Genomic DNA, 10,332 nt, shown 5'->3' on the forward strand with positions numbered 1-10,332 from the left:
TAAGAAAAAATAAGAATAATAATAATAATAATAATAATAATAACAATAATAATAATAATAATGGAGATTAAACACCTATCATTAAAATTTTTTTTATGGGCCGGAGAACTTTTCGATCAAACTGATATTTTTGCTTTCCCTCCGTCCATGTCACATTTTAGATCTTAAATAAACACCACGGTGGCACTTATGAAGGTTTCAACGGTAGGTGTCATTGTGCCCACTGTTTACTATGGTGGGGTCCATTTGGGATTTGAATCTGTCTCATTCTTTGTATCATGCCCTAAAATTATATCTCCAAATGGATGGACGGCTTGGATACAACACATACATCATGTCGGGGCCACAGAACTCGGTGACGTCACTGAAGGGAAACTCGCTACTGAAGCCGTCAGTAGCTAATCCGCGTCCGACTCTTTTGGTCGTTGATGAAATCAAAGAAAAGGAAAAACCAACACCCCGTCTCTCTCTCTCTCTCCTCCCTCTCCCCCTCTCCATGTCTTCATCTTCCTTTCTCCTTTCTCTTTCCTCTCGTCCTCGCCTCTCAAACTCCTTTCTAAGCTTCTCCATCGTACCCACAACCTTAGCTCTCATTACCTCTCTCTCTATCCTCTTCTACATCTCTCTCACCTCCAATCTCTACCCATCCCCTCTCCTCATCTCACCACTCGAGTATTTTCAATTCCCTCCCCCAACTAACTCAAACCTCAAATCTACACTTCAGACCCCTTCTAGAATCAATCCTAGCAGGACCCACGAGGCCGGAGCCCCGAAAGTGGAACAGTTATCCGCCAATGGCTCTGTAGGAGCTGAGGACCGTCGGTTTGATGGGAAAGGAGGCGATATCAATTCAAATGGTATGTGTCTTTTTCATTTTGTGTTCATGGGTTTTGTTTGGTTTTGGAGTTTGTCTGGAATTTTCAGTCAAAAGGTTGTACTAGTATGGGAATAAATTCTCCGACATCACTATGCCACTTGCAGAATCTGTGTGGGGCCCACCGTGATCTCCTTTAGTAATCCAGTCCGTCCATCAGTTTCTCCAGTTCACATTAGGAGATGAGCCCCAACATGAGGTAGATCCAAAACTCAACTAGGCCATATGATAGGAAATGGTGGGGATGGAAACGCCCACCGTTGAAACCTTCCCAGGGCGTTTATATGCCATCGAAACCGTTCATAACGTTATTCCCACTGGGATGAACTGAAAGACAAATATGAGCCTGATCCAAAACTTCTGTGGCAACACATGTTTCAATGGTGGGTGTTCAATCCTCACTCTTTCCTGTGGTGTGCCTTACTTGAATTTTGGATCTGGCTCATTTTGGACTCGTGGTCTATCCTGAGCTCGCAAAACTGATGGACGGAGTGGATGTCACTTGGCCATCGTGGTGGGATACATGAATTTCCTACGGGGCACAGGCAATTAACATTGTAAATTATCTGTCCAAACTGTCAAAATCATGGTCCATGCTAGCAACAGGGCATTTCCAATAGAGTCACACTCATCAGACTATTCTTTCCATGCTATGGTTGTCCATGAAAAATGGGTAAAAAAGAGAAAAGGGCCTACGGTCAAAACCGAGCAAGCCAATGTCCCTTGCTTGAGGGTTGGAATTGCATGGTCTCTGCGTTTTGGGGCTATGCCCCATCTGCAGTGTGGTCCGCAGTTTGAATGGTTTGGATTTAGTATGTGTAACATGTGTAGAATGCATACATGACGGATCTCTTCTAGAGAGGTTTAATTCCATGTAGGATAAACATAGCATTTTCCAAAGAAGGACATGATTGGAATTAGGTTGGGATGACGGTATGGCACTTGATAGAGTGGAATGGCGGAACATGGTTCATGTAGCTGATCCCAATTAATTGGCGTAAGACTTATATTATGATGATGATGATGGATGGAGGGTCTTTTAGTTGAATCTTATTAGGTTGAGATGGATGCACTTTAATTCACAGTGAGGCCCAACATACAAATGGTTTGGGTCATTGAATCATGGGCCCTTCCATTTCTTTATGACTTTTCTCAGATATTGAGGTTCTTTACTCATGCAAAGATGGCCCTTAAGAAACTCTAAGAGACTGTTTGGATTTGGGAAAAGTTGGGTCGCAACTAGCATCCATGGCATCCTTTGAGGGCTAGCTGGTCATGGACATGTTGCTGGCTTGCTGCTGACTACTTGTTCTGCCCCTTATTTGTCAAACACCCTGGAATATGGACTGGATGGATATTGGCAAATGGGGAAGTTAAAGATTGGTTGGTGGCACATATGCTAATGTGGGATGCTCGAACTTTGAGGTCACACACATGGGACATTGCAACATGTCATGCATATGCATGGATAAGGGTGATCCTCATATACACTGAGACCATGAAGTATCATTGACAAGTAGTTCCACCTTTCCATGCAGATGTGGGATGTTTGAACTTGGACGATCACACGCGTTGTGCATTTCTGGATAAGGGTAATCCTCATGTGCACCGAAACTGTAAAGTGTCACTGACAAGTAGTTCCACCTCTCCATTAGAGAAACTCAATCCATGCTCTGATGATCATGTATCCATGACTACTCCGAAAGTGCATTGGTTCTTGGGTAATACAAGAGGGTTAACAAACCATGGACACGTATGGTTGCTCTGACTGCTTGTCGCGACACCACTTTGCCCAAATCGAAACAACCACTAATTATTCGCTTTCATCTATTCATTCTTCCAAAAGGATTCTCATTGTTCATGTTTTTAGTCACTTTCAATTGTGTAAGATTTAAAGGTGACGTGAAAACTAGGGGTGCAACTTGAGCAGGCTTGGTCAGGTTGAGGGTCAACCTGAGCCCAACCTGACATGAAGAGGACCCAACATGCAACCTGACCCGAATTCCAACACGAGGTGCCCAACCTGAAGTCCTCGATACTCAACCCGACCTGACTTGACCTCGACCAAACCCAATATATGTGATTACTCCCGACCTGACTAGAATTTGCTCAACTTGAACCCAACCTGAATTCAGAATTGGGTTGGTGTTTTTACAAGCCAAACCCAACCCAAGGACCTGGACAACCAACCCGAACTTTGGTTAGGTCAATCCAGTTCTGGTTGACCCAAATCCAAGATGCATCCCTAATGAAAGCTACAGACCATTGAGTTGTCATATATCGTACTTATGTAGACAGTTTCTCTCTGTTGATGTGCAGGAGACATTGTTAATAGTGAGGTCTTTCATGACAAAGATCTCTTTCTGGAAGACTATAAGGAGATGAATAGAAGCTTGAAGATTTATGTTTACCCACATAGGAAAGATGATCCCTTTGCACATGCACTTTTGCCAGTGGATTTCGAACCAGGTGGCAACTACGCCAGTGAAAGCTACTTCAAAAAAGTTCTTATGCAAAGTCATTTCATCACAAAGGATCCTTCAGAAGCAGATCTCTTCTTCTTACCTTTCTCAATTGCAAGGTTGAGGCATGACCCCAGGGTCGATGTTGGTGGAATCCAAGATTTTATTCGAATGTACATTTCCAACATCAGTCAAAACTACCCGTACTGGAACAGAAGTGGCGGGGCTGACCATTTTTATGTTGCTTGTCATTCCGCTGGAAGGTCGGCGATGGAAAAGGCAGCAGAAGTGAAGTTAAATGCTATACAAGTTGTGTGCTCATCAAGTTATTTCTTATCTGGATATGTGGCACACAAGGACGCATCTTTGCCGCAAATTTGGCCACGGCAAGGAAATCCTCCTGAGGTTGCTTCATCAAAAAGGTAAACTTACTCCTGAGGTTGCTACATCAGATATGAGCTCTTTTCTGCAGCAGCCATCTTGTTTCCTAATAAGGATCTATCCAAGTAATGTTGGAAGATCTATCAGTTTCACGAGATACTGAGATAGTTTTTATGCCTTCTCATATGAATGTTTCGAAACTGGAATCTTGATACAAGAGCATTTTCGTCACTTATTTTGTAGGCCACTTTTCGTGGGCCAAATAACATTCGGATGGATAATTGGTACCATTTGGATAACCTATCAAGTTATCTTTCCAACGGGTCCAAGATTACGTGATTCAGGCAAGTACTGAAGAAGTTAGCCCTATTATTGAAGAAATTTTGGCCCTTGATAGAGCAGAATGATGGGATAGGATTCATGTCTGAACCCAATTAATTGGGATAGGACTTAGACCATGATGATGATGATGACCAATAGGGTATAGCATTATGATGAAAAATAGGGTTTTGTTAATTATGTCATCATGCAGAGTCCACCAAGAGTCAAACTGTTTAGTCCATGATTTAGAAAAGGTTCCATGTGGGTCCTAGAGTTAAAAACTAATTCGTCCAATCAAAGTTAGTTTCTACCCATAAAAAAATAAAAATAAATCGAAGTTGGTTCCTAAGATATAGCTTAGTTAGCTAATTACCATAAAAGTCCTTTGTTTTATTGGTAAAAGATTGTTTTTACTTATTTCCAATTTGGATTTGGTTGATATCAGGAAAGTTTTAGTTGTGGGCAAGTTTTACACCAATCTAACTCTATCTTTGAGGTGCAATGGGTTTCAGAAAGTCCTCATATGATAAGTTGAGTAAGGAGCATTTTAGACTTAGATAGTTGGGTTTTAGAGTTGTTGATTTCTTTGTAAATATGCGGAATTGAAAGAATCATGCCTAGCTGGCCTCCTCATCAACTCTGTGTCTTTCGAACCCACCTCACCGAGCTTTGGCAGATCGCCATTCATCGTTATCTGGCTGCAAGGGGAATTATGAATTTAAACATGAAGATTTGATTGAATAAAGCTTTTCTGAGTCATGTTTCAGAGTTGCTCTAGCATTAGTTGCTTTTGTCCTTTCTTTCTAGCTGAATAAACTACAAGACTGCTGGAATTTACTTCCATGCTCTCCTATTTGGCCTTTTTATTCAATCTTGTGCCAACGTTCATGAATTTTTGGAGCTTTGAATGGTAAGTATTTTCAGTTTATTCAATTTAAGTTGAAATCTTTCAATATTGTTGCACAAAAATTTCCCACCCAAGCTACCTTCTAAAGTCCATGCAAAAACCAATGAAGAATGAAGTGACGAGTTGGTTTCATGAATCGTGTGCTTTTGCTCCAAAACTTGGCTTGGGTGGATAGATCGCCAACATAGTGTAGCGGCTTGCAGTGTCCTGTTTAGATTGTTCTACTTGCATTACCCAAATTTGTATTATGGCTATCTCAATTGTAGATCTATCTTCCATCTTCATCCGCATGCTGATTATGGTGTCCACATAAGATATAATGATGAACTAGAGAGGATCGGCTTAGGTGGCCAGTCTGCATAAATGTTTAAGGATGATATGTAGGACATTACCTTGAAAATTAAGCTGGTGAATGCAACAACATTACTTACCTTTGATTGCTCTCTTTTGACTTTTATGTTCCGTTCATTAGCTAGAGCCGGAAGCACTGAAACTCTGATGCTTCCTTGTCAAGGTGTGACCCTATGGCTCCCAAGCAAGATATTCAGTAATTGTAACAGCTGGCCATATGACCATTATGATACGGGCTGTTAATAGCTGTAATGGCCCTGTAACAATTGAATATTTTGTTCTAAAGGGGAAAAAAAAATGAATTTGGCCCTTTATGGTGTAATGGGTCCCACCGTTACCATTATGTAATGGCCATTATGGCTGTTACATAACTTTTTTTTTAATAGCTTGCTGCCAAGATGACAGTTTTGCAGTTCACCTAGTGTATTGCCACTTCTAAGTTTATTTTCAGATCAATGGTCAAATCTCTTCTATTTGTGATTTTGCCCCAATTTTCATTTGAGAAATTTTGAAACCGTTGGCTCGATAGCCTCAAATAGAATGCAGCCCTAGTTAACAATGTGAGGGGCTTCAATCCTAATGGACTTGCAACGTGCTGGTATTCTGTATTTGGTACCTCTAGTTAACAAAACTTTAATCTAAATTTGAGTTTTTTCTTTCCAGTAATATGTCAAGTTTTTCCGAGTACTCAGGTCAGAGGTATTCGAGTATTTGATTGAGGCTTTTAGCACCCATTAAGTTTTATATAACAAAAAAACCGTTCGACTTAAACACACACCAGTCTCGGTCGTAGTTACTGGCAACCTATTTCCCTTGCAAAAACACCAATGCCTCCATCTTCCCTGTTTTCCACATTCGGCCCTAGGTAACTACCACACCCAGCTGTCAAAAATGAGACATTTCACATCTGTTTCTTGCATCATTTCACCCATTTACGAGTCCTGCTAAGTATAGTTCCGATCAACTAAATCAACTAAACAGGCTTTTTGAATATTGAGTTTTCAGATACCAAAAACTACTATTTCTGGGTACTCAAAAAATTTTTAATGTCTGTTACACTTTGTCTTTTTGATTCTTGGATTATATGTACCTGTTCTCTGATTACAGTCATCATCAAATCATCAATAATTACGATCGTATTGCATAACCATAACAGATGAGATTGCCACTCACAAGAACCATAGTCCTCACCTTGCCATCGGTAGAAGGCATTGGACCTAGGTAAGCAGTGTAAGAGCATCTATGTTTTAGGCTGGCAATATGGCTAATAGGAGAGTTGAGTGGTACACGACCTTGTATGGTGTGTAAGCCTATTGTATCTTGTTTGTGAGGAATGACCATCAACCCAAGGACATGCATGTTAGGTGGGGTCCTAGGTTCAGTGATCCATATCGTTTGGGCCCTGTTGTGGATGGATCATGCCCCAACAGTCACCCAGATCGAAACATTCTAGCAACACAACCATTCTCCTTCTTGCTTTTTGTGAATGCGGATAGTCAAAATATTCCTATTCTTGACTATCCAATATCAGGTCAGGTCACGAATCAAAGGGTTGGCATTGTCACCATGGAGGCGGTGTTTGCGGCATGGTCCATCCACTGTGGGTGCGTTGGATCGACAGTCTGAATCACCCAACAATGGCATCCACTTGTAGATACTGAAACCACAGGATATGTACATATTGCCTAGTTGTTCATGCGATAAAATTCACGCGTGTGCATTTATTTTAACATGTTAAAATGAATATAAGGTCCCTAATCATGATGTGTCGTAAAGGCCATTACGTAAAGGCAGTGTTCGAAGTATCGGTATTGCTGTAAGTTTTGCTGGCTAGGGATATGGAAACAATATCGATATCGCCTATAATATCGCTGATAACCAAAAATGCGGGGAAACATGAGAAAAATTGTGGAATTTTCAGCGAAACTTCAGGAGATGTTAAAATGTACATATTTGCATATTTAGAAATAATAATAAAAAATAATTTGCAAAAAGAATACATATATAACAAGTTTCCATTTAATGAGGCCTTAAAAGTATGTGTTGTTGTAAGAAATCAATCCAACCATCCCATCCGGCCTATTTAACCATCCAACCTTCCATCCAAACATCCATCGATATTGCAAAATATCAACAATACATGATATTTCACCAAGAAATCATCAACAATTGGAAAGGAAATGAAAAATTGTGGTCTTAATATTGCGCATGTTGCAATATCGATAATATCGAGATTTATCAATATTATCAATGATAAATTGAACACTACATACAACCATGTGCCCATGAAAAAAATTGAAATAATTTATTTTCTAATAATAAAAAATTTGATGATATGAGTACGCTGGCAATGTTATTGAAATATCATCGATACACTTATGATACAAGCATTACCTAGAATTTACATAGTCGAAAATATTGGCGATATTGATGCATTAGCAATACAAGTGACACCTAGAATTTACATAGTTGAAAATCTTGGTGATTACATTAGCGATATTGATACGTTGGCAATACTTAGCGATACATTGCTAATACATGAAATTTCTGATACTACCAGCATTATCGGTATCGCTACCAGTGTTATCGGTATTGCTGAGCTGGAGATAAAGATAATATCAGAGATAATTCGAATACTGCGTAAAGGTAATAGTCACAACTGTTACCTGTTACGGGGTTATAACGGTCATAATAGCCGTTATGTAAAAAAAAATGACACGTAACCACTGTTAATGGCCCGTTACGTCTCCTATAAAGGCCGTAACAACCCCATAATGGTCTGTTACGGGTCAAATACAGGTTTTTCAGATTATTATTTTTTCAATGTTATGGGGCAAATACAGGTCTTTTGAGTTTTTTCTTTAAATAAAAAAGAGAGACCGTAACTGCCGTTACGAGGGCCGTAACAACTGTTACAATCCGTATCATAAAGGTAACGGTGGTGCCTGTTATGGCCATCGTTACCGTTACGTGGGATGCCAGTTTTGACAAGTGGGCCCCATGGTTCAGTAGTCTAGACCATTGATCTGTTGCATCCTATTGTGGATTGTACCATGCTCAATAATCTATCCACCATTCTTTGGATTTCTTCCTCATTTGAATGTGGGTGATTTTGCTGCACTTTTCCTCTTAACCACCTACTTGCGGGCTAAAGCTTAAAAGGCTATATTATTCATCCCCATTGAGGTGATTTCAGGGCATAGGCCATCCACATGGCAGGGCTGACCAGGACAAATGGTCTGGATCACTGAAACATGGGCCTTACTTTTCAGAACCTAACAACTATACTGTGCAGAGCCTTAGGATGAGGATCCTATACTTCGTCTATGTAGTATGTTTGTTATCTTATACTTGAATTATTTCCATAAATTTTCTGATGTTCTAGCTGATCTCTATCTGCCCAAAATTTCAGGAAGAAACTAGCCTTCTTTGCGGGGTCCGCCAACTCCCCAGTGCGTGAGAAGCTTCTCCAAGCTTGGAAACATGATTCCCAAATCTTTGTCCATTCAGGCCGCCTTGCAACTTCTTACTCGGACGAGCTCCTCCACAGCAAGTTCTGCCTTCATGTCAAAGGTTTCGAAGTGAACACCGCAAGGATAGGCGATGCTTTGTACTACGGGTGCGTCCCAGTGATCATTGCCAACCACTATGATCTGCCATTTGCAGATATTTTGAATTGGAAGAGCTTCTCGCTAGTCGTTGCCACCTTGGATATTGTGCTGCTGAAGAGGATTCTCCATGGAGTAAGCTCGGATGATTATGCAATGTTACAAAGGAACGTCTTAAAGGTGCGGAAGCATTTCCAGTGGCATCTATTTCCAGTTGATTATGATGCATTCTACATGGTCATGTATGAGTTGTGGCTAAGACGAAGTGCTGTAAGAATTCTGATAAGTGGGCCATCAGATTTTGATTGGCCTGGAAGAAATATTTCCAAATGTATGTGACATAAGATCAATTTATTGCTCCATCTTGGGGAGGATTGTATGGTTCTTGACCCAAGGATATGTTTAATTATAGGATTGAGTTTTTAGTTTGTACAAGTGGGGTCCATGGTTCAGCAATCCACACTGTTGATCTGATTGGCATCACTGTAGATGGACTATGCCACACAACTTCCTAGATGGGAAGGTCCTAATCGTCCATCAAGATCATTTCACTGTTGGATCTGGACCTGCTGTATTTTCTCAAGTTTGCATGACCTGTGGGATGATTGGATTAACAGTTGGATGACCGAGCCAAGGAACCCATATGTACAAAGCTGAAAACACTAAGGATATCATGCATCATATTCTTGGGATCCAGGATGGTATTTTTTATTCAGATCATTTATCTATTTATTTATTTATTTATGGTGGGTATTGCGTTTTGTTTATTTTTTGTAGAACTCAAGAGAAACTCAATTTATGAAGAAGGCCTACTCAATGTTTTTATTTTTTATTTATTTATTTATTTTTTCCGTTTAAGGATGAGAAAATTTTATAGAGAAAAAGGCCTTGGCCAGAATCTGCAGGACAGAAAAACTAAACAACCACCTCAGATTCCTTAAAGCTCAGCCCAACTTTCCGAAACCGAATTACAACCTTCGACCTTTCTATAACATGCCATTTCACTATCTGAATACTGCTTCTACTCGCCCTGCATGATTTATGAGACACCTATTATTCCTTACCCTCCATAGGAACTAAAGACCCGCCGACATCGCAAGTTTCCATACTTTTCGACCTCCATTCGAATGCATTCCTTCTTGTCACAAGAGGAAGAACTGCCCGATGGAATTTGGCAAGACCCATAATACTCCAAAAAGGTTGAAAAACTTTTGCCACAGCTGCCTCGCAAAAGCACAGTGGATAAAAATGTGATCCACCGACTTGTCATCTTGATAGCTCGTAACCAAACATTAATCATTTTCCTTTTTCTGATATTATCGATCATAAGAACCTTACTGCACCCTACAAGCTATGCAAAAGCTGCCACCTTTGAAGGCAATCTGTGGTACTAACAAAAGCCAACAGACTTGTCCCATTACTAGAAAC

At 40.3% G+C, this 10,332-nt stretch overlaps 1 protein-coding gene across 1 annotated transcript; it reads left to right on the plus strand.

Moving 5' to 3' along the window:
- Positions 1-448: 448 nt before the first annotated feature.
- LOC131233081 (probable glycosyltransferase At5g03795) lies at positions 449-9,283 on the plus strand. The gene is made up of 3 exons (XM_058229683.1): positions 449-857; positions 3,194-3,758; positions 8,709-9,283. Exons 1-3 carry the CDS (start codon positions 497-499, stop codon positions 9,241-9,243), a joined length of 1,461 nt encoding a protein of 486 aa, XP_058085666.1. The 5' UTR covers positions 449-496; the 3' UTR covers positions 9,244-9,283.
- The last annotated feature ends 1,049 nt before the right edge of the window (positions 9,284-10,332 follow it).

Source organism: Magnolia sinica, chromosome 18 (genome assembly GCF_029962835.1).
Source record: "Magnolia sinica isolate HGM2019 chromosome 18, MsV1, whole genome shotgun sequence".
Classification (NCBI taxonomy): Eukaryota; Viridiplantae; Streptophyta; class Magnoliopsida; order Magnoliales; family Magnoliaceae; genus Magnolia; species Magnolia sinica.